At 32.3% G+C, this 26,822-nt stretch overlaps 1 protein-coding gene across 5 annotated transcripts; it reads left to right on the forward strand.

Annotated features, from left to right (window-relative positions):
• The first annotated feature begins 1,043 nt into the window (after positions 1-1,043).
• Positions 1,044-26,822, forward strand: LOC123701922 (facilitated trehalose transporter Tret1-like). 5 transcript variants are annotated; one of them, XM_045649543.1, is made up of 10 exons: positions 1,044-1,069; positions 15,382-15,458; positions 16,535-16,644; positions 21,765-21,884; positions 22,370-22,525; positions 22,971-23,138; positions 23,500-23,632; positions 24,262-24,494; positions 25,088-25,282; positions 25,753-26,822. In XM_045649543.1, the coding sequence occupies exons 2-10, from the start codon at positions 15,395-15,397 to the stop codon at positions 26,005-26,007; spliced, it is 1,434 nt and encodes a 477-aa protein (XP_045505499.1). In that variant the 5' UTR covers positions 1,044-1,069; positions 15,382-15,394; the 3' UTR covers positions 26,008-26,822. The 5 variants fall into 5 exon arrangements, with proteins under 5 accessions (XP_045505499.1, XP_045505496.1, XP_045505498.1 ...); XM_045649540.1 differs by lacking the exon at positions 1,044-1,069 and adding an exon at positions 2,572-2,681; XM_045649542.1 differs by lacking the exon at positions 1,044-1,069 and adding an exon at positions 11,887-11,964.

Here is a 26,822-nt window from a genome sequence, read left to right on the forward strand (position 1 = left end):
CTATCTAACACCGAAAGAATTCAAATTCCTGAGATTAGCGCGTTCAAACAAACAAACCCTTCAGCTTTATAATATTAGTATAGATAATATCATCATTATGAAATGTTTGATTCAACACAGTTGCCTGCAGATGACTTGCAGATGATGTTCTATGATGTTCACTCTTATTTTTCCTTCACTGATTGAACAGAACTGATAATTGTAAAATTAATTTACCATTTACACAAATCTAGAGCTAAACCCCGACTTTTTCCTTAAAGTCAAAGGTCTTTAATAAGCCACAACTGCAACATAAATATATTCATAATATTATTTTACGTTAAAATTATTATAGACTCTATGTACCTATTTTAAAACATATGCAAATATTATTTAGTTATTGAAATTCCAATGACAATAACCTCATTTATTTTTATACTCCTTCTTAAATATTTATCATTTCATGATTCAAAGCTTGTCTTGAAGTAAAATGACAGGCGCAAATAATTAACTAGCGGTCGACCCCGGCTCCGCCCGTGGTACATGTTTACGTTTTTCTGCATTAAGAACCACCCTCGTAGTTCAACGAATATTATAAAAAGAAGAATTATTAACGAAATTGGTTCAGCCGTTGTCAAGTTTTGCGCTAAGCGACACATTTGGCGTATCTTTCTGTGATTATGTATCTATTAGTTATTCTTTTTTTCAATCCAATGTTATAAGATATTATTATAATTTAGGAGATTTTCTTAAAAAGTAATTAAATGAAAATCAATTAAAAAAATTAATTGCTCTAGCGTATTCGGATAAAAATCTGCTCTTTGGTAAATATTTGAAACGTGGCGTGTATAAAATAATTTATTGAATAAATCATGTTGAAAAACCGTTAAAATTTTAGTGTATAAAATGCATTTCGTGTAATAATACGTTGTTTCTATGTTACTGTTACATTGTAGGTAGGAACAATACTACCTACCTATCTCGTTTTTTGTTGACAAACGAAATAATTCAATAAACATATTAAACTTATCAGTATTATATCTATGTGCATGACCCTTGCAAGTCAATTTTGGTTACGAAAAATAATTAGGTACCTAAGTAATTTAGAGATGCGCCGAATAGTGGTTTCACCGAATAACCGAATACCGAATACTATTCGGTTAGAACCTTACCGAACCGAATATTGGGCCGAATTATTCGGTGCAATGTTTTGACGTGTTTTGATGCGTAAACCGGTTCTAACGGGTCGCAAGTAGCTGCCGGCTCGGTGACGAGCGAGCCTTACCTCACCACCCGCCACCCGCGTATATCGCCCGCGCACTCCGTGCCGTCTCAGTTGTGTTGAAACTTCGCACAAATTATTAAAATTTTTAAATTGTTTAAAATTTTTATATTTTTACTTTAAGTTAGTGTTTGCAATATGAGCGGACGTAATGTCATTTTCTATTGGGACTAAAAGCATTGTCTTCAGACTTCAGGATTTAAAGTATTATAAATATTAAATACTGACTAAATAATAAACATGATTAAATTATGTTTATGTAAATTTACAAAATAAACTTTGGTTTGAAATGTAATGATCGATTTATTTTATACAGGGTGTAATCGTTAAGTGTGCACAGGCGATTATTCCATAACTATTACAGATATCAAAAAACTTTTAACTCATATTGAAAGTACTATACCTAATGAGTAAATTGACAATAATAACTTTTTAAAAATAAAACGAGAAATATCCAAAAATGTTACATGAAACGCTCCCATACATTTAGTATGAAATATGACTATTTCAAACATTTAATATGAAAGGTTTTGCTTTGTTATTTGATTTTGTGCTATAATTATTTCGCAAATTTTAATGAAAGTTCATTTAGAGACTGTAAATAGAGCTCGATGTGGAATACAATGGTATTCCAAATCGAGGATGTCGTCTCGAACATTGTATGGGACAATGTATGGGAGCTTTTCATGTAACATTTTTGGATATTTCTCGTTTTATTTTTAAAAAATTATTATTGTCATTTTACTCATTAGGTATAGTACTTTCAATATCAGTTTAAGGTTCTTTGATATCTGTTATAGTTACGGAATAATCGCCTGTGCACACTTAACGATTACACCCTGTATACCTTAGGTTCAAACATTCTTCATAGGATTTCTTTGACTTGTGTATAGTATGACATAAATCATTCATAATATGAAGTTATTTATTTAGTTCTATAGCCAAGAAAGTAGAAATACTCATACCGAATATATTCGGCACCTAAACCGAATAATTCGGCCGAATACGAATAGTGAAAAAGATGCCGAATATGCCGAATACCGAATATGTATTCGGTATTCGGCGCATCCCTAGTAAGTATAATTAATTAAACTCAAACTCAAACTCAAACATTTATATTTTATTCAATTAGACTTCTTCGAGAAGCACTTTTGAAACGTCATTACATATTTTTAACATTTACCACCGCTTCGGAAAGCAGTATCTACGGAGAAGAACCACTGTAGGTACTATAATATAGATATCTAGTACAATTTGCAAGATTGTAAACAACTCCACTCAAATAATCATAACTTGACCGGCTTACGAGAAGATAAAATGTATAATAATATACATTTAATTATTACTTTGTTTATAGTAAAATGCAGTGCGGTAGTGTTGATTGTAAAACTCCGTTATTACCAAATGGAACGAAAAATAGGTAAAGTTTTAAGTGTTTTAACTATTTCCTTATTTAAGACCATGTGTTATAAAAAAGAGCGTGTGTGCCGAGCACACGTGTCAGAACTAAAACTTCTTGACAAGTTTCAAAAATACCAAATCATCGCCTTTAACTCCATGACGCGACATTGAAATTTTGCTCTCGCCTTAAGAAGTTTCACTTCAAAAAATTTTGAAAAAATATCTCGTATCTATAGTCCTTTTCACCTATGATGATTCCTGTGACACTTCATCGTGTTCCGAATTACTTACGTATTTTATGTTGAAAACGCCAAAATAATTTTAGTGCATAATATTTTTATTTTATGGCGGCATTATTACCAAAAATATAAAAATGAAACATCTTAAGCTTATAAATCTAAAACAGTATTGTTTAGTTTAATATAAAGAAAAAAAATGTTGTGTGGTTTTATCCACGGTAAAAGTGAAACTGTTCGAACGGTTCCGAACACTGCTTTGTGTAGCGCATGTCGCGTGCCGAGTAGGTATACCTACTCGGCAGCCGCGATACACGCGACATGCGCTACACAGACCAAAAAGTTTGAGACGATGTAATAAAAGTTTCACTTTAATAAAATAAAATAACACAAATACTAAGTTTCTTTTAGAAGGACGGAGTTTTACGTTTATATATTTTACGTAAACGTATTATATCTTTATAATATTTTCTAGTACGAATATGTTCTGGGAAGAAGCAGTGAATATTATTGTAATATCTTATAACTTTGTGGATTACAGGAGAAAAATTACAAAAAAAATTGTATAGACGTATTAGGCTACGTCGGCTTCAAATATTGCATAACAATAAAACTATGATAATGGCGATTATCATTTTATTCTCCGGGGACGGCCGCGGCGATATCATTTATAGATTTAAATGTTGCCAGTTATTATCTCTGATAAATGATCAAATATAGATAATAAAAACTGGTCCATACTCGTGGTTTCATCTGCGAATTTATTTATATGAAAAGCGAACAGAGACACAGTGTGGGAAAAGTGAACCTTATTATGTTACTGGTCATCTCTACCGGGCAACCCGATTTATACACATAGATTAAAGTGAAGTGAAGTAATGAAGGCAATATAATAAAAAAGTAGTTTTATTTACAATAATATATTCCATAAATTGAATAAACAATGAATTATTTTTATATTATTTATTTAAATTATATTACCATCTTTACTAAAACATCAGTAAAAACGTTAAAATAGAAATTTTGTAATCAGTACATAATATGCAACCTGACATACATATTTTTTTATTATAAGCAAAGATAAAGAAGTAGGTATGAAAACACGCGAAAAAAGAAATCTAAATACACACATAATATTATAATAGTTTTATAGTTGGTTTTCTGTTTTACTAAAAACCAGTGTTTCTTAAATTGTGTTTTACCAATTTTATTTAAAAAAATGTTCGAGTTTAACATGAAACGTATTCGAAAACCTAACAACATGAAAAGGTTTCCTAAGAGTTATTTCTTCTTTCAGTTACGGTATGTTATTTGTTTAAGTGTTTGAAATTAAATAACATAGTTTTAAAATTATACACCACGTGTTGGTTGGCATTGAAATTTGAAATATTATTCATTGTTATTTTATTCCTTAATTTAGTTTGATTCTTTTGTATTTGTAGTTATCTACTATATAAAAATAAGTCGGATTTTCCTTCCTGACGCCTTAACTCCAGAACGCACCAACCGATTTCAACGGTTTTGCATTTATAAATTTATAAATATAAGTTTTGCATTTGTTGGAAAAGTCTCGGGCTCCGTGAGGTTTATAGCAAAGAAATGGTGTCTCTGGTGGCGAAACGGAGTTCGCCCAGTTTGCTAGTGTATTATAATTTCAATTCAGTGGGAATTTTTTAAGTTAGATTTTTAACTGTATGTAGGTATCATGTCATATAATTAAGTAGGTACCTAGTAATATTGAATTCTATACAAAAATTTTGGCTCAACATTTACTTTTTTATGGCAGAAGTAGCAAAGGGGCAAATAGGCCACCTGTCGTTAAAAATATGGTTGTGACTTGTGACCATTTACATACATGTATAAAAAAAACGTGTGGCACTCGGGGACTGCCGCGTCTTTCCAAACTATACAAGGCCAGTGTGCCTAGTGCGAGTTTTCATCGAGTACGAAACGTTACTATCGCGTCTGCGTCACAGCGAAATTTGTATGGGGAATCAAAGCTTCCCCATACGTCCGCTAGGGGCTCTGTTCGATTTCCCATACTAATTCGGCTGTGACGCAAACGCGATAGTAACGTTTCCTTAGATTACAAAATAAAGTACAGATGGAGCATGACAACCGCCCGCCGCCCTTGTCAAAGAAAATACGAAATCAAAAACAAATACGTCGCTGCACCAGTGCTATAGCGCATATAGTGTCATGCAATACGTCAAAAAGGGTTTGCAATTTTAGTAAAAAAATGCCGTCTTGTGATAATAAAACGCTGTAAAATTTGTTCCCGAAAATAAAAAAAAAAGATAAAACATCGTTTCACAAGTTTTCTGTAGATTATTTGGCTGATTTATTTCTTTAATACGAATAATAATTTTACAGATATGAAGGAATACAAAACTTCAACGTATGTTGCCAGTATTTTGAAAATGAATTTGCCATTTTTATTGGTAAAACGGTAAAATGGTTAAAGGATCTTCAGGGTATAGGTAAACCAGAATCTGATGGCAATTAGGGAAATCAAAATTTGGAGTGTGCAACCCTAGGGAAAATGGACTGAACGATCTTGATACTGCTTATTTTTTATTTTGTCCTCAATATCATTTGTCACATTACATAAATGGACAATACTGTACTTAATAATGAGATATCCACTTAATATTATGTAGGTACATACTTACATGTATAATATACAATTATACATATTACTTTTATACAGGTAATACATATTATTATTAACACATTCCTATATTTGTATATTATTCATTACCAGTATGCCATGTGAAAATATCGATATAATCATAATGTAGATCAAAACTGCTCATAATTTTTTATTAAATAAAATAAAAAATAAAATAAAACTATGTTTATTTTCGTAAGTATTAACAGATACACACATTATAAAATTGACTTTACAGCTTGGACTTGACTATTAGCCGTATTGGAAACTCCTGTAATAAGTTTTCATAAAATTATATTCTAATCAACAAACAATATTATAGTTACCTACATATAATATTATTTTAATTTAAAGTATCAAAACGGGTAAGTCCAATGTACCAATAAAATCTTCAAATTTGAAAATTGTGATGTGTTTGACCCTTTTTCATCGAATGTTTTTCTATACATATTATAAACAACACCTATTGCTTGTGATCGCAGCTGCTTTTTCGACATTTTCGAAGATTTTTTAGACAAAATCCTAAAAATTATTCATCAACTGCAAAAAAGACAAATAATTTGACAACCAATTTGATAGTTGTCAAATAAATTGCCACATGAAAATCTTTTATTTCTTAAATATAAATATGCCATCAGATTCTGGTAGACCTATAATGCTGTTGGATTATTCGATCGTGAATGTGATTATTTGTATAGTGCACTAAAGGTTCATGATTATTTTAATAATATTACTTTTATAAAGCTTAAAAACGTCATAGTCGTTTTCGCTAGCGATTTAATTTATGTGAACTCCATGATGTATATGATGAAAATAAAGTGTCCCGTATTCTCGACTAAAAACTACCGCTATTCGTATTCATATATTATGAAAAATAAAAAATAATATAATTATTATAGTTAATATTGAAACTTTTTTATGTAATTTATTTAATAAAAAATTGAATACATTTTTTTTGTCCATATATAACTTTAGTAGGCAGGTACTTTATGTAATAAAAGAATTTAAATAAAAATTAAAACTTGACTTCTCATTTATGTATATAGCCTACGTCACTACCGCCACTAACATAATAATTCAGATCATTGCAATGAAACCTCACAACTCAAAATCGGTCCAACGGTTTATATTATAGTATACATCCATAAACTCGAAAAACATAACCCTCTTTTTTGCGTAGTCGGGGAAAAATTTGGGAAATTTTTCAATATCTGGCAACATTACACGCACACAAAAGCACCGTGTACGTACGAAATGACAGCACACATAGCTTTATTGAAAATGACGATAAATTATTCGGTTTAGTTCGGCAACGCTCCATCTGTCTTTTATTTTGTAATCTAAGAACGTTTCGTACTCGATGAAAACTCGCACTAGGCACACTGTACGCAACGGTGTGAAACTAATCACGTATAGTTTGGAAATAACTTTTTTACAAAGTTCTTCCAATCTATACAACAGCAGTACGCAAGTACTCGCGTATACTTTGTAGTGAAGTAAGTAAGAATAGCGCTCCAAAATATACAGCGCCAGTACGCATGCGGACTAATCGTGTATGTTTCGGAGTAAGCGCGGCGTCTTTCCATTGCTCGCGTTTATATTATTGTATTGCTGTTTTGAAATCTATTATTAAAATGCATGTGTATTGTGTATGTAATGTTGCGTACTGATCGTATATTTTTTGTATCCAGGATGCTTGTGTCTTCGTTCCCCACTATACTGCACGACTTACAATACACTAGTGACAATGACAATGACAATAGTGCTAAAATGTAAGAACCTAATAAGTCCAGAAGAAGAAGGTTGCGAGGCGACGGAGCCCCGCTTCGCGGGGCTCCTATTTTTGTGTAATTAAAAAAAACACGAACCTAAACTAACCCATAGATAACTTATATCTGTTACCTATTTATTTTTCTAAGCTCACCTAATAATATTTTTATTCCATATTTTACTGAATCAATCAAGAAGAATAAAAGTAGATAGATAATTATATAGCTGTACAAGTCTTTGATTGCCTACGCCTATTTATTATTTCGCTCAAGCGTAAGTGGTGTAGTAGGTATATTTAGTTATATTTTGCGTACTGATCGTGTATAGTTTGGAACGAAGAAGCAAGCATCCGCGTTACAAAGTATACACGATCAGTACGCAAAATTCGTGTATATTTTGTAATAACAAACTTAAAAACAGCATTACAAAGTATACACGAGCAGTTTCCTATGGTTGCGTTCTGGCTATGTATAGTTTGTAAATACGCGGGACTGCCGCGGTAAAGCTATTGCATGCTATGCCTTCAAGCCACACCTCCGCCCGTCGGAGTGGGGAGCGTGAGGTTTTTTCGTTACGGAATTTCTCGATTCGGTCCCCGCGCTCAAGGCCCACGATAGAAGCTATGCAATAGCTTAAAAATAGAATTAAATTGTTTGACATTGTGTGTGAGTTCAAAATACAAGAGCAAATGGCATGTATTATCATTTATTATATAATTGAACAGGGAATTACGATTCTAGGATGCTTTAATTTTATCTCGAGTGGGCGTCTCAGACATTGTTAGGTAAGGTCCTGGTTGTTTATAAATAGGTTTGTCTGTTTGTTCATTTTTTGCAAACACAGAGTATCGGATTGTTGTGATTATTTCGGTAATATAAAGAAAAATTTTCTTTGCTTGTTTTACGCAATTTTTTTATTGGGAATAGGGAAGCGCTTGACCACAATCTCGCCTGATGTTAAGCTGAGATGTGGTCTAAGATGGAACGCGCTTCCCTAGAAGGTACCTACCTATTCACTCTACGCTTGAAGATAGATTTAAGAATATGGTAAAAAAATTGTAAATATAAATCAGGAAGAAATAAACGTTCAATAGTTGATGTTTGCTTCACATTTCTCAATATAAACATATTTTCTTTAAACTCGTGAACAAATCTTCACATTTTCACTGACAAAATATAAACAAATAAAAATAGCTGTTAGAAATAAAACTATATAATATGTGGGTACCTACCTATTTGTTTGGAATCCCAAATAGATTATTAAGTAGTTATTTTAATAATAATAATTATATTATCATCACTACATAGTATAAAACAAAGTCGCTTTCTCTGTCCCTATGTCCCTTTGTATGCATAAATCTTTAAAAATACGCAACGGTTTTTGATGCGGTTTTTTTAATAGATAGAGTGATTCAAGAGGAAGGTTTTAGTATATAATTTATTAGGATTTAGACAGAGCGGGCGAAGCCGCGGGCGGTAAGCTAGTTAAGTACCTATATTTCGTAGTTCCAATAATAAACAAGCGTATGGAATTGATAACCTATTTTGTTGTTTTGTATTAACTATGTCTATAAGTATTATTAATTACAAGCGTTCCGCCCACGAATTGCCCGCGTTTTTAAAGTAAAACCCGCATAGTTCCCGTTCCGGGATTTCCGAGATAAAACTCTTATGTGTTAATCTTATGTGTTAATGAAAGTTACCCTCTATATGTGCACTATATTTCGTTTTAATCGGTTTACTACTATTTGTGTGAAAGAGTAACAAACATACATACATACACATACATAATTATGTACATCCATCCTCACCATATCCTCACAAACTTTCTCGTTTAAAATATTAGTAGGATAGGATAGGTTATGATTTAACTTCTAGTCAGATTTACTCGCTTCTTTCCCACCGGGTCAAATGTATGCGTCTTATTTTCAAAATCGTCTGTAAAATTTGTATCCCTGCGATAACGTAGATATTTTTAACTAAAGTACATACTATATAAGTCGTTATATACGATTATATATAATTATGAATGCTTGGGTGACTTCAAAACAACGTTACGTTACGTAACGTTATCAATCTAGTGCTCAATTTAGACTATTTTCCTAGAATACATGATTTAAACTCAGTTTTAGAACTCCATACTATTCATAATATATATACTATATTATCCATACTAATATTATAAATGCGAAAGTAACTCTGTCTGTCTGTCTGTTAGTCTGTTACTCAATCACTCCTAAACTACTGAACCAATTTTCATGAAGTATGGAGATATTTTGATACCCGAGAAAGGACATAGGCTACTTTTTATCCCGGGAAAATGACGCAATCCCGGAAATCCTACGGGAATGGGAACTATGCGGGGTTTTCTTTGAATGCGCGGGCGAAGCCGCGGGCTGAAACCTAGTTGATTGTATAAGAAAAAGACGTGTGCTGGTAAATGATTCTTATTATGTCCAGATTATTTATTTTGTAAACAATAAATAAATAAACTGGACATAATTATGAAAAAGTGTGTGTGTGAAGTCCCGTGTCCCCGTAGTGGGGTAAGGGGCAGATGCATTATGCATACATCTGTTTCACTGATCGATTTTCTTTAGGGACAAGTAGGTGATCAGCCTTCTGTGTCCTACCAGACCGAGACATTTTTTTTTCTTCGTCTCCACCGGGAATCGAACCCAGGACCCCTCGGTTCTACGCTCACGCGTCAACCACTGTACCAAGGAGGCGGTCAGAATTATGAAGATGACAAAAAATCTTCAAAACTTCACTATAGGTATTATATTTTCTAAATTCTATCGTTTTCTTATAAGTAAGTATAATATAATAAAATGAGCGAAATCTGTTTTACATTTTTGCACTCTAGATATCTCTACAAACATACACAGAAGTTACACGTCTGACGTCTCCTAGCATATAATCGCAAAATAAGCAATAGTCTATTGAACAAAAGTTAAATTGTTTTTACAATCACGTAATTTCGAATATATATACTGTCACGAAATTAAATGTGCTTCAATTAACGTTCAGTTTATGTCAATACTGTTAAATTATAATATGCTGCTGTGAAAGTGGGAAATTTATAAAATGAAAATTTGTCTAATTAATCATGGGCGTAGCCACGGTGGGGCAGGGAGGGGCACTTGCCCCACTCTAGCTTTAACCTAGAAGGTAGGTAGATACTAGATACCTAACCAAATCTAAAAATTGAAGTAAGTACCTATACTAACTCTTTTGACTGACTAACACCTAACAAGTGTCATACGCCCAGCGACCAAACGGCTGAAGATTTTTTGATCTATTTCGTGGTGTGGTAGGTGAACTATTGTTCAAAAATTATTCAAAACACCTTATTAGGTGTTTTGAATAAGAATAATTCGAATAACGAATTACACACGAAAAAAGAAAATAGCTGAGGTTTCTATGTTACATGAACTGTAAGAAAAATGAGTATAGTACCCCAATTAGTTACCCCACTAACTTATCCAATTTCACTTTTGTTGTTTTACACGTTCTACAACTCACTGATACTTTTTACTTTACACTTATTCGCCATCGCAAATGCCTTCGCAAATGCCTTTGTGAATGCCTTCGCGAATGCCTTCGCGAGTGCCTTCGCGAATGCCTTCGCAAATGCCTTCGCAAATGCCATCGCAAATGCCTTCGCGAATGCCATCGCAAATGTCTTCGCGAATGCCTTCGCGAATGCCATCGCGAATGCCTTCGCGAATGCCTTCGGAAATGCCGGCGGCTGTACCGCCGGAATTTGAAGACCTGGATATAACTTTGGGTACATACTTGGTACATACAGTTGCTAGTTACATATTATTTTTTATTGTTGCCCCACCTTGAGCCCATGGCTAGGCTACGCCCATGTAATTAATAAAATAAACACTCCCAATTTTTTATACGAAATGAATAGCAAATAGTTATATTGCATATTATTGATATCTAGAAAAGTGTAAATATAAAACCATGTAAACGTTTTCCTAGGAATTAACGAGCAAGTAATAAATCAAATTATAGACATTATACATGCAAAGTTTTACGATAAACCCTCGTCTATTGTAGAATATCTAAAACTGTAATTGTGTGATTATAATATGTATAAGTATGTATTTTATAAGGATAACTGCATTTTTAACTATAAGGACATTTTTCGGATACGGGTCAACACTTTTTAATTTTCTTCTTCACATTTTTACTGTAGTGTTTTGCACATTATGTAACACTATTTTAAGAATGAATTAATCCTTTAATGACTTAATTTGAAATTCATGTGTTTTTAATTTTTTATATTTTGAAAAATAAAATCATTTTAACACATGTGGTCATTTTTCCTTGTAATAAAACGCAAAGGTGACTGAATGACTGATAGATTTATCAATGAAATTAGCGACGGATTATGATATAGGAATCGTCTAAGAAAGGATTTTAATAAATTCTACCCCCAACTTAAAAAAATAAGTCACAAACCGAACAATTTGAAAATGTCAAATTCTACCAACTATCCGCAACATGAAATACTGTACGTGAGTCTTTGAGAACAATACGAAGAAAGATATCGACAAGAGTGGTTACAAGACGTGCGTTAATATAAATAGTGATCAGAGCCATAATTGGCAGGTATGTAGGAAATTGTATCCTATTTATAGAGATTATTTTAGGGTATAAAATGACTGTATTAGGTAGGGCTGGAAATTATTTGTAATGACATAAAAAAATAATTACCGCGATCTCGGTATTTCGGGATACCGTGCTATTTTTCGATACAGCGTGATTTTGGGACGATCAATAACCATGAATGAAGTCATTTCGTTGGGTATGATGAGAATATTGAAATATTTTCATTGCCAATATGTTATAAAATAGTTTTTTTTTTATAAAACGTTATAGTTTTTAGCTATGAACTCAAAACGATTTATACTACTCAAAACAATTATATTATTATGTTATCTATAATATTGTTTTTGACTAGGTAATAAATTTTATAGCTACATAAAATAATTTTGTGTTACCGGACCAGAAAGTTGCAAAGTAGAGGGTATTTTGTGAATATAAATTATAACTACCCACATTTCTAGTCATAAAAGAGCTTCAGAACATACGGCTTGAGAACGAGTGTTGTTTTTGTGTGTATTTTATTTTAAATGTCAGTGAATATAAAAAATCAAAAATAATAATAATTAAAGTGTAACAAAACGATAGTTTTTTTACGTTTGGATCTTGTATCTGTGAAAGGAAAATATGGTCACATTAAGGTAATTTATACATTTTCTACATATTCAGACATTTATACCAAAAGAAATGAGTTAATAATATTCAAATTTTACTCATTTAATGTAACTCATGTAAGTAATTAAAAACTGCACTGTAATTAAAATAGTTAATCACGAGTGTAAGTTTGTTTGTACAAGGAAATAAAAGATATTATTATACTTAGTTACGTACTCGTAGTCCTACTAATATTATAAATGCGAAAGTTTGTGAGGATGTGTATGTGTGTGTTTGTTACTCTTTGACGTAAATACTACCGAAATGAAATTATCAAATACTATGAAATTTAGCACACATATAGAGGGTAACTTGGATTAACACATAGGATAGGTTTTATCCCGAAAATCCCACGGGAACGGGAACTATGCGGGTTTTTCTTTGAAAACGCGTGCGAAGCTGCGGGTTGAAAGCTAGTTCCTTGTTATATTTTGTAAATGCTAAAACGATGCTAGGTTCGATTCTTTCAAACTAACATACTATAATAACCCATTGAGCCCTGAGCGGCCCGATCCGGCCACGACACAATAGATTTTCAATTGATTTGTGTCTGTGATTCCGGGGGCTGAGATAATAACGAACAGACAGTCAGAGAGGACATTGTTCTTTTAATATGAAGTAATTTATTGATCGTTTATAATCATGAACATTCCAAGGACATTTAATATAATTTTAATGACCGCTTAATTAACATTCAAGCAAAAATAATAAAGTTTAACCTACTTCTAAAAAAAATGAATTATAATGTTAAATAATACGTACTTTGCTATACTATACGTATTTATGTGTTCTATCTTATACCCAGTTTTCGTCTGCCCCCGTACAATCAGCATTATCATTTCTAGGGCCGAAAAATGACAGCTATACAGAGTGTCCCACTATTGGCTTTTGGTATACTAAGCGCGAAGAGACTCGTAGTTTTGCATTCAATGGTCACATAAAAAATACTTAAACAACAAAATTACGTCAAAAATTGTTTGCTAAATTTTTCCTGAAAATCCATGTTTTCTTCTCTAGCTTCGCGTCGGCATATAGGTGCCGCTTCTCTAATGAGAGCATTTTGTCTATGAAAACATAATCTTAAACGATAGCTCAAGTGCTGGTGGCAAAGTTGGGTGGGTTGCTTGTTATGGGTCATTCACCTTCTTGAAAAAAAAAATACGTTTGGAATTTTATAAATATTTTTTACTATAACCTCCTTGATATACCAACAGTGGGACACCCTGTGTACATCGTCTAGCACCATCACTTTCCCTTGAAATATTACTGCTATGTAAATAGGAGAATTTGATCGAATTAAAAATATTGACCACCAAATGGCCGTGTTAGAACTATAGAATACATATTACATACTTGAAATTAATAAAGTCGTAATTTGTTTTATTTAGCTGACTTGTTAATGAATGTTACGCTATTATTATAGGAAAATCATATACTTATTTAAAGAAATAAAGAAAGAAAGAAAGATCGTTTATTTGACTCCACAAACACAATTAACACAGAATACAAATTACAATAAATAAAATTAAAATTAAAACAAATTAATTATTAAATTTACCTCCTTAACTATTTTTTTTACATTAACAGAAGTAAGGGCCAAGTTCAATCTATTGTCATTTATTGCATCAAATAAAGAGCACTTTATTAAAGTGATCACAATTCACAATGGCTTGTTTAATGCCATTATCTTTTAACTAGGGTCATCCGATATACGACCTACGACCATTTTTAGGGTTCTGTATACTAAAAAGACAGAATATATACATAAAACAAGTAATTAGATCCCCATATATTCTATAGCTAACTATAAAATATAGATTTATGTCAATAGTAAATATTATAAAAAAGTTAAACTTAACCACAGTTTAATAATGAGCTGATTGGACTTAAATAACTTTGGTTTTTCGGATTTGCTCCGCTTTAAAATTACTTACTTTTATAGATTTATTTTTTAATATCCCGGGGTGAACGACAACATACTTTTAAAAGTATGGTTAATTCAGTTGAAACTAAAATCAAACAAAATAGAAAAAATAAATACGGAACCTTCCGTATGTGACCGAAACACGCTTGGCCATTTTATAAACTATTGCTTAAGACCTGTTATAACTAACGACAAATTACGTGTGAAATTAATAGAGAAGTCTTTTGGCTTTACTAGGATCTATACTCTATAGTTCTATGCCTACTTAATATTATAAAACTGAAGAGTTTGTTTGTTTGATCTTGCTTATCTCAGGAACTACTGGTCCAATTTGAAAAATTATTTCGTTGTTAGATAGCCCATTTATCGAGGAAGGCTATATTATGTCATCACGCTAATAGCTAACGGTAACAAACAGGATCAATGCAGGTAAAACCGCGGGGAACAGCTAGTCACTCATAAATTAAACACTTAAATAAATTACAATTCAATATACATACTAATTGAAACGATGTCGAGTCAAAATTATCTTCAAATTAATTAAAAGCATTGAAAAATGCTACACATCTTCTATATATATTATATTAAAATCCATGAGATATAATATTATGTTGTGTTAGTTTCTCGCTCCTCCGTAACAGCTAGACTGATTTTTATGAACTTTTTTCTACCTTTAAATATTTGGAAAAAAAAATTGAAATTATATTAAATTTCCTGCTTACAATATTGTTAAATATGTATTTGTATAAATTAATTTTAAATGTGTTTAATCTCCGCTTTCTAGTGTGTAATTGATTTTAATGCATTGTAAATAATTGCGCGATAAGAATTTGTTTTCATTTCAGGTTTAACTTAGGTATGAAAAGGCTGAGTTTCTTCGGAGATGGGAGTAAAATAAATCAAATAATATGTGCTGTTTTGAGTAAGTATTTTTTTTATATATTTTTATAATAGGTATATTCGATTATGTCTCGCTTTCATTATTGTTACGGATCTTTTAATTCAAAAAGGTTATTTAATTAATAATAATAAAAAATAAAATAATATTTATTAGCAAATTTTACATATTCGGTTCACAATAATTTTGCTCTGTCTTCTGAACTAGGTTATTAACTGTGTTTCAGAAAACAGTGCCTTCCCTTATGAGTTCATACAAATATTATTAAATACGTAAACAGAATAGTAAAGTTTCACATTTATTACAATTAAAGAATAGAAATTACTAATTATAAATATATTATGGTATACTAGGTTTCCGCCCGCGGCTTCGCCCGCGCAGTCAAAGAAAAACCCGCTTAGTTTCCGTTCCCGTGGGATTTCCGGGATTGCGTCATTTTCCCGGGATAAAAAGTAGCCTATGTCCTTTCTCGGGTATCAAAATATCTCCATACCAAATTTCATGAAAATTGGTTCAGTAGTTTAGGCGTGATTGAGTAACAGACAGACAGACAGAGTTAACTTTCGCATTTATAATATTAGTATGGATATATTATATTGCGATACATGAATAAACTCCTCCGAAACGGTACCTACCCATTTTCATAACATTTTTCAAATTTAAATTATACATTTGATGACTAAAAAAAAGAATACATAGTTCAAACTTCAAAGTATTTTTATACGCCGAAGTCATTTCGATATAATGCACGTAATTAAGTTATTTTTAATTGTGATTTAATGATATTTTTATGAACTATAATGATAATAAAAACGTTTTTAAAATTAATTTAACTTACTTCTATCCCAGTCGAAAACGTTATTCTCTAATTCATTTAATTATCTAACTACTAGCTTTCCGCCCGCGGCTTCGCCCGCATTTTGAAAGAAAAACCCGCAAAGCATTCATTGTAATCGGTTCAGTAGTATTTACGTGAAAGAGTAACAAACACATACATCCTCACAAACTTTCGCATTTATAATATTAGTAGGATTGATAAATGTAGTCTCATTAATCCACTATGAAGATATTACATTAACAAATTAATACAATTTTTTCAGTTTGTCTGCCCATTTTCACCTACGGAACGTGTATAGGATGGATGTCGCCAATGACCTTACTGCTGCAGTCAAATGAATCGCCTAAAGGAGTACCTCTTACTGATGGAGAGGTAAATAATTAACTATTATTAATTAAACGTTTGTCCTGGGAACGCTTAGCTGTTTATAGCAGTAATCTATATATATATATAATATATATATAAAACTCAAAGGTGACTGATATAGTGATCTATCAACGCACAGCCCAAACCACTGGACGTATCGGGCTGAAATTTGGCATGCAGGTAGAGTCATAACGTAGGCGTCCCCTAAGAAAGGATTTCCCGAAATTCTTGCGGGAACGGGGAAAAATGGGGATGCACGTACAAAGTCGTGGGCTAGTATTAGCATAAGTGCACACCCAAATAGTGGGTAGAATGTATTAGCGCCTTAATATTGTAACAACACCTTTTTTGTAACTACATTCTTGTAAATAAATGAAATTTGAATTTGAATTTGAATTTAAGCGGTGAACACGGCGGAGAAGTTTTTGGATTAAAAATCCAAAATTTCCCGTTTATAACATTAGTTTAGTTATAGCAGATCTGTGTTGTAGATAATAGTATTCTACGTTTATTACCTAATCATAAACAATAGTATGGACTAGCTGTGCCCCGTGGTTTTATGTTATCTAACACCGAAATCATTTTTCAAATCGGACCAGTCGTACGTGAGATTATCGCGTTCAAACAAACAAACTCTTCAGCTTTATAACATTAAAATATATAGTAGGTAATAGACTAATAGGTCATTGGTAATAGAAGATAGATTTCCTATAGCATTTTTCCTTCAGTTTGTCATTTTAACGATTTATTTATTCCCTGTGCCCCGTAGTTGTTGAAAATTATTTATCCATTTCACGAAAATATATATTCATGTATATTTAAACACGTGTAAGAACTATTTATTAACTGCATCACAAATATATTATAGCTTAAGTCAATACCATTTCATGTAATTAGAAATATATCGATTAAATTCTAATCAACGCTTACAAGCAAAATGTTCAATTCCAATTTTGTTATACACTAGTATTGTAGAGTCATCAAGTTAATCAATAATTGTCATCTAGAAGGTATATTTTTTATGAGCGTGAATATTTTCCAGATAGTTTTTAGTTTTTGAAATGTTTATATTATTAGGAATCCATACTAATATTATAAATGCGAAAGTAACTCTGTCTGTCTGTCTGTTACTCAATCACGCCTAAACTACTGAACCAATTTGCATGAAATTTGGTATGGAGATATTTTGATACCCGAGAAAGGACATAGGCTACTTTTTATTGCGAAATATGTACCACGGGCGAAGCCGGGGCTGACCGCTAGTATAATATAAAATACGCTCCTCAGCTGCAACTTGCATTGTTTCTATTATTCATTTAGTTTAATAACTTATAATATTATTATAGACAAGTAATTAAAAATACAATTTATGGTAAAATATGCGGGTTGGAATCTCGCCTGATCCGCCCGTGTGATCTAATTTTTTCAAAGTATTCTTTAAAAATTTCTCAAGTAATTTTAACCCAAACTATTACATCTTTTAGCTCTGAATGAATTCTCTGATGAATTCTCTTTACTAAAGAATCTATTTAAATTTAAATGACTTCATCTAAAATCAACCAATAATAATATAATCAGAGTAAATTAATGATAGCACCAAAAAATGTCTAATTTATATTCAATATTCATACTAGCTTCTGCCCACGACTTTGTACGTGCATCCCCGTTTTTCCCCGTTCCCGCAAGAATTTCGGGAAATCCTTTCTTAGCGGATGCCTACGTCCTAACATCTACCTGCATGCCAAATTTCAGCCCGATACGTCCAGTGGTTTGGGCTGTGCGTTGATAGATCACTATATCAGTCACCTTTGAGTTTTATATATATAGATTATTTGTCTTTTTTTGTAATATTTTTTACACTGCGTTATCAATATGCATATTTTCAATATACAGTGATTACTAACAATAAAAATACATTACTGATATGAAATAACAGTCTATTTTTCAATGCGATCGTAAAATACAAGAAAAGTAATATGTTGTACGTAGACAAGATAAAAATAACATAGTTAACATGTTAATTACACTAAGTATTACATTATTTAATTATTTATTAGTGAAGAATGCAAGTGGAATAATTTAAAGTGCCAATTTGACGGTCTTTGAGTAAAATATTTATATTATTGTTGCTATTAGTTCACCTGGCCAGGCTTCACCTACAATAGTTGTTGTTGTATGGCTGTTTCAGTAGTTCAGGCGTGATAACATACATACCTACATCCACTGTTAAACTCAAACTCAAACATTTATTTATTCAATTAGACTTCTTTTAGAAGCACTTTTGAATCGTTATTACATATTAAACACTTACCACCGATGTCAGCAAGGCAACCACTGAAAATCGCATTTGTTTATTGCACTGAGTGGCAGGCAAATTGTGGCATACATATATTGTTTCATTTTATATGTATCATTTCAAACTTAACAGACGCACACAGACAGGGATATTTTTTACATAATATCATTATGCAGATTTACTTACAAGCCACATGATATTTCACAGGTCAGATTCAGGGCCGTCTTAGACTATGCCGGGGCCCTTGGGCACACAAGAATTGGGGGCCCTTTGAAATATAAAGAAATCAAACTAGGTACGCAAATTTTTTCCCACAATTATATATTATGTTTTTGCCCTAAATTGAAACTTAAAGAAGTAATAAGAAAACTTAAAGAAAATTTCTATGTAAAATTTTTGCTCCATTTTTTTATACATTTTACAAAAAAGTTACTTCTGACCAATGTTGTATTATAATATGGTCTTTTGAGGAAACTTTTTTTCCTTATTTTTTTTTATATAATTCATTTGAAACGCTGCTACTGTAATGGCGCTCCAAAGTTGACTTTAATTAAATTTAATTAAGAAATATTTTAAGAATTACTTTTTCAAATTACCTTTCTCTTTAAATTTATATTTTAGGTTTTATGGCACTCAAATGCTTTATAAATAAAATATAAATTCAACAAAAAAGGTCGTGTTCCATCGTTACAATATTGTATTCACTGAAAAGTGCTTCATATTGGTTGAGATGGTTGTTAAATCATCTCAATAGATGGCGTGCGGTGTGTCCCTTAAGACACATAAAACTGAAGGAATAGAATAAATTCGATTGCTCCGGCGGCGGGTCACGAGTGGCTGAGTTGGTCAAGCATCCGCCCCGGAATGGCGCGAAGGATGCGGGTTCGAGTCGGTTCGGTTCTTTTATAAATTTATACCTTTCTCTTTTTCAAATTTATCTTTTTAATTTGCATCTGGATTTTTTCTTTCGTAGCTGTTTCATATTGATCAAAATTATTGCGTGCGTTATTAACATAATTTATTCAAAGCCTAGGCAAATGGCAAAAGTCAAAACGCTTGTCATCTATTCGTATAGAAATGGTCCGGTGTGAACAGAGTTCACTAAATTCTAGGACCTTTAAAACTACAAAATTTCATATCCAGCAGAAAATTAGTAAAATTGTTCAAAGGAATAAGGATTACTAAAAATAAAATTCAAAATTAACTGTCATTCCGGTACGTGAATTAAAAAACATATTCCAGGTTATAAATAAATAAAAAAATAGGTGATTTCGCGATTTATACTGAAACGATAAGTTTTCTCATAAAATCATTTAGGTGTGAAGTGATTTAAGAAACGTGTGCATATTATAAGGATGGAATGAGTTTATAAATCGTTATATCTTAGAAAATGGTAGGAAGCTACATCTTAGGAAAATAATGTATTGTTTCTTTTGTATAGATAATTTTATGATCTACAATTTGGGTAAAAGTAGTTATATGATAAAACTTACCGTTTCGGTAAAAATCACGAAAAACCTATAATATCTGTTGACTTTTAAGAAAAATTTTTTTCGTAGTAACAGAAGGTCAGGAAATTTTAATATATTTTTGAAGTGAAACTTCTTTAGGCGCGTTGAGAGAAAAATTTCAAGGTTGCATCATAACAATACCGTAACGTCATGGAGTAACTCAACGATTTTGGTATCTTATAATCTTGCCAAAGAAGTGGGCTATTTAGCACCGAAATAATTTTTCAAATCGGACCAGTAGTTCCCGAGATTAGCGCGTTCAAACAAAAAAACAAACTCTTCAGCTTTATTATATTAAGTATAGATTGTGTTTTTAATAATTTCACCAAATTTCGGCTGGATGGGAATTTTGGTCGTGGTCGTCGTCGTCCTTGGAAGTGTGACCGAAACATTAGCAAAACGTCATAAGCTTATATCAATTAGTATCAATAGTTGATTCTATTCTCTAGCGTTTCTGCCACTTGTCTAGAGGCCCAGAGATTAAAGTTTTGTCACAACGCCCTTGTATGCTATTCTGTAAACTTAGACTTGTTAGTAATTTTCATAAATCTCAAAATAATTCAAGTAAAAATATATTATACTAGATTTCCTCCCCGGCTTCGCCCGCGTTTGCAAAGGAAAACCCGCATAGTTCCCGTTCCCGTGGGATTTCCGGGATAAAAACTATCCTATGTGTTAATCCAAGTTACCCTCTATATGTGTGCTAAATTTCATTGTAATCGGTTCAGTAGTTTTTACGTGAAAGAGTAACAAACATCCATACATCCATACATCCATGCATCCATACATCCATACATCCATACAAACTTTCGCCTTTATAATATATATTAGATTACGTTAATAAGTAAATAAATAATTCGAGTAAATGTCTGATAAGTTAATTATAATGGTGTTCGAATCACTCGAATTATTCCATGTAATAACCTTGTAATAACATAGATGTTTTGATTCGAATAAATCTGAAAATGATCTGACGTTCTGGCATTAAAAAGCTGTATTGCTTTTTAATAAAATATTTTGAGATTTATGTGAGAAAAATTGTCAGTCCTACATTTCCTCCAGGGGGGCCCCCTGACGATGGGGGGCCCTGGGCACTGGCCCCCTGTGCCCCTATGGTAAAGACGGCACTGGTCAGATTAACCCGGAACGAAACAAAGCAAAAAAAAAAACATTCAGGATATTAATGTAATCTTTAGCAACTAGTAATATATTTTGAAAACCACTAAGTTTAAAGCTCATTGTTACACAAACAAACAAAATCTTCCAAACTTTATGATCCTTTATCTATCATAAAGTTTGATTTTTGTTAAATATTCCAGATATCCTGGATGGCATCACTACCGTATCTATCATGTGTGCCAGCTACTTACCTCATGGCGTATTTGGGAGACAGACTGGGTAGGAAAACCACGCTGCTATTCATGTCTCTGGCTGGGGCAGTAAGTATTATTGATCTTCATTTATACCTATATGTATTGTGATGATAGATAGATATTGTTTGGTTGAACGCGCTAATCTCAGGAACTACCTACCGATTCGAATTGAAATATGACGTGTACTGTGTAGACTTCCGTCTATTTATCGAGGAAGGATAACAGATTAAAACATAGAAACTATACAAAATATTGCAGACTTAAAAATTAGATAGAGAATGTTGCATGTGCTTTCATTTCCTTGATAAATACACTATGCAACAAAAAATATTCTTCAAATTCGCATTTTACAAAAAAAAAACAATCGTTTTAATTACCTACTATTTGTAATGATAAAATTTATAAAAAATCTCACAGATAACAGTACCTATGTACACTATTTGTCGTTTTAATTAAATCTTCTAGAACCTTCCAGAACCTATTTAAATAACAACAACAACAACAACAACAATAAACTTTATTTCCAAAAAATATAAATGTAACTGTTTCAGGCAATATGGCTGCTCAAGCTATGTTCCATGAACATCTGGGTGTTCATAATAGCTCGGACCCTGGTTGGAATCATCATGGCCGGGTCGTGTGTCACCTGTCCTACTTACATAAAGGAGATTAGTGAGGACAGTATACGAGGCGCTTTGGGATGCTGGGTAAGTTCTTTGAACTTCTTTGAGTTCTTTTACGGTCTCATTTTTTTTTTACTGTCGTGTGTTGTGTTTTGGATTAAACTCAAACTCAAACATTTATTTATTCAATTAGACTTCTTTGAGAAGCACTTTCGAAACGTCATTTACATTTAATTACATACTTTTACAATTACCATCGATTATTTAGACAAACAGGTGTTTTTTTTTTATTAATGCAAGTTACAATATCAATAAAATTTAGCGCCTGCTGAAAATGAGAAATTTATTACGTTTATTGAACAAACCAATTATTTAATTCCAATATATTTAGAATTTCGTTGCTTATTACAATTTAACATTTATTGATGACTTGCAATTTCTTTAATTCCAAAAAACTCGAGTATTCAGCATAGTATTAACAGAGTACTTATAATTCTGTGGTATTGTTATCATTTTATGTACATTTCAGGGAGCACTTTTTGCAGGCACAGGCAGTCTATTCGCCTACATCATTGGCGACCTTTTAAATTACACTACCATTTTATGGGTGTTCTTAGCAATACCTGTCGTACATTTTGTGGTCTTCCTTGCGATGCCGGAGTCACCCTCGTACCTTGTGAAGAAAGGAAAAGTTGAGGTACGAAATATTCAATATGCATTATAAATTATTATAATTATAAAGTAATATTTCATTAAAGTTAGTTAATCAAACCAACTAAAAGTTAAACAACAAGGAATAAATTTATCCATTCTACGTTCATGAGTTTAAAAACTAGAATGGATAAATAAAAAAAAATATGGAACAGTAAAAAAATCTTACATTAGCAAAAATGATTCCTGATTCTATAACTATTTTATCCCAACTCAACTTGGTTGGTAAAAAACGGACAGATTTAAATAAAACAGGTACTCTTATCAAGGATCAGTGACAATACAATAATTTATTTGTATTCTATTTCCATAGTTTTTTTTATCTATGTTAATTATTATTATTTCAGGAAGCAGCATCTGCACTAGCTTGGCTCAGATGCCGAAATTCTATGGACACGGTGATACATGAAGAACTAGAGGTTATAACGAAAGAACAAAGAAAGGACGAAGAGAACAAACAATTCATGTTGAAAAGCATACGTAAGAATATTATTTACTAGCTGTACTCCGCGGTTTCACCCGTCTGCTCTTATTGCGCGCTATTATTGTAAAAAATAGATTGTCAAAACTATATTTAAATGTTCGATAAGCATACGAAAATTCCTACTTTTCTGAGCAACTTTCTTCGCTATTTTATAGTATTGTTTCAAAGCCACTGAACCTGATTTATTCAATCCAAAAACTTGAATAGAAAGATGAATTGAGTGCAATCATTCTCACTTCTTATAATATAGCTACCAATATACAAGCATCTTGTTTGTACAGCTTAATCAATAACCCTCAACGTAATTCTAACGTCTGTGAATGTAAATATAATGAGCAGTGGCTCAGTGGTGAGACCTCGAACTTTGAATCGATAAGTCCGTGGTTCGAGACCAGGTGAGCGCGCAGGAAATAAATTGATTTTTCAATTTATCTGCGCATGGTGTGACATCATTACCGCTCGAACGGTGAAGGAAAACATCGTGAGGAAACCGATATATCGGAATAAGAATCAAAAGTTCGACGACATGTGACATCCGCCAACCCGCACTGTACCCTCATAGGAGACCCGTGTCCCAGCAGTGGGAACGTATATGGGCTGATGATGATGAATGTTAATATTTCAGTAACAGACAAAATCCTCTCCAAGGCGTTCCAAATAGCCCTGGTCGCGGCTCTCTCCAGAGAAGTCTGTGGTGCGGTACCAGTCCTGAACTTCGCTGGTGACATCTTCAACCTGGCATCTAAAGAAGACACGGGTCTGGTACTAAGCCCTAACCAGCAAGCTATGATGTTGGGGGTCGTACAGCTGAGTGGGTCGCTGCTAGCGTCGAGTGTCGTGGAGAGGTGTGGGAGAAAGGTCTGTATAAATACAAGATAGCCGTAGAAAGGTAAATTCTATGTAATACAAGCTGATCCGGCAAGCGTTGTTATGTAATGAAACCCTTGTGATGTTAGATGTATAGAAATAGTAATTAACTGATTTTATGTCACTTTTATGTCACAAGAGTCACCAAAAATGCATAAAAATGTTCTAGGAATGGGCCAAACCGTATTTGAGGCGTATGGCAACTAACATTGTTGCATAAATGTTATAACGGTGAAAATTTTATCTGAGTTTACCAGCTTATCACAGAAACAACTAGTTGAAGTAAAACAAAATAGTTGTATAGTTCTTTCAACGAGAAAAGATAATATAGTCACGTTTCGAAAAATAAGCGCGGAGAATTTATGAAATCGTTGCCAAAATGGAATATGCAGAATCTTTGTGGGCTTATTTTTTTACGTTAAGAGCAGACAAATACTTTTATTCAAAAAATAATCGTTAAGCGACTCAATTTGTATAGAACTGTAACAATATCTCGTCCTTTACTATATTTTCTTTACTAATATAAACATGTTCCCGTCTAATAACGTCTATGTTCATCTATAACCAATTATCTTATCTTCCAGAAACTCATGATCATCACCTGTCTCGCATCTGGCCTGAGCATGTGCCTGCTCGCCACGTGGTTCCTCATCACCGACCTGAACATCACCACCTCAGCCTGGATCCCTGTCATCACCCTGTGTTTGTGCATCTTCTGTGATGCGGCTGGTCTTATGCCTATATCTGTGGTGATCACGGGTGAAATATTCTCTTATAAGGTGAGTTTTGTGGAGATATTATGTATGGCTTTGGCTGTGCTATTATTTATTTCATTTTGTTTTTAATATGTATATTGTGTAGGTTTACTTTGAAATTTTGGCTAATAATGACACTGCGATGCAAGCAATTTCTAGGAATAGTCATTAAAATAATATTGTTCCTTTTTTATGTGGAAATAGCTGTGAAAGTCCGTGATTAGATACTGAAATTAAAAGGTGAGTCGCTTAGATTATCCAGATTTCGGTGCGTGTTCTGCTTTTCTTAATATAAATAGTTTCAAGCTATTTTATTGGAATCACTAAAGTAATTTTCAGCATTTTTTAAAAGAAACGCACGATCAACGACAAAATAAATAGGTGATACTCACTATGATTTTTGTCGAAACCTCGTCGAACCTTCGAACCTTACGTATTCTAAAAAGTAACATTTTTCAACCATAAAATAACCGTAATTATATTTCTCTTGACAGTACCGTGGGTCAGTGTTAGCAACAACCATGGCGATCGCTTCCATAGCTGACTTCTTCCAATTACTCTTCTTCAAGCCGCTAGCAAAATCAATAGGAGTCTACGCAGCATTTTACTTCTTTGGCACTATGTGTCTTTTAACAGCATTGTATGTTATATTTAGCGTTCCTGAAACAAGAAACAGAAGTCTAGAAGAGATTTATAATGATTTACGACCAAAGAAAGAAAGGACAGTAGGAAAGAAAGATGTAGAATAATTCTGTATATTTAAGTAATATTATTGAAACAGTTTAAGTTTTTTGAATGTGATATAACACATACATAGTAAAAAATGACATTGTGACTGTTTAAAGAATGTTCCTATATAGTAATTAGCATAAGTACCTATTTGAATATTGTGTATTTACTAATTTGAGGCTACAATTTATTATGCAATATTTTAAATGCTAATAATTATTATTTATGATGCTATCTGAATAATTAATAATATCAATCAAGTCAGTGTTTTAGGGTTTAAAAATATAAATTTTTAACGTGTAAATCCCTAATATTTTAAGAAATGACATTGGAAGTTGCATTAAAATCGATGCAGCTCTTAGATTAATTAAAAAAATCATACATTTATTTAAAATTCAAGATGTTACCAACAGACACATTTTTTTATTTTATCAAAATAGATATGAAAAATAGGCCATATAGTATTAATAAACATTGAATAATTTGACGTAATTTCCTTAAAAAAGTAATTAAAATGTATCAATATGTTTGCAATAAAAAGAGGCTTTTAATTAATTTTCATTACAATGACTGATAACAAAAATTATTTTAATAAAATAAAATATAATTAAAAAAAAATGTGTAAACCGTGACCACTCTGAAGTCAATCTTAAATCACAATCAGTCTATCCTTCTCTAACTCATTGTATATTGTATTTGCATCTCAACTTGTAGCACACTTCAGAGTGGTCATTTGTTTGACGAGGATTGTATTATCAGTCCTATATTATTATTTATAATATCTATGTATTTTTATATTTTCTGATTTAAATAAGTAGATTATAATATAATTGTG

This window comes from Colias croceus, chromosome 22 (genome assembly GCF_905220415.1).
Source record: "Colias croceus chromosome 22, ilColCroc2.1".
Classification (NCBI taxonomy): domain Eukaryota; kingdom Metazoa; phylum Arthropoda; class Insecta; order Lepidoptera; family Pieridae; genus Colias; species Colias croceus.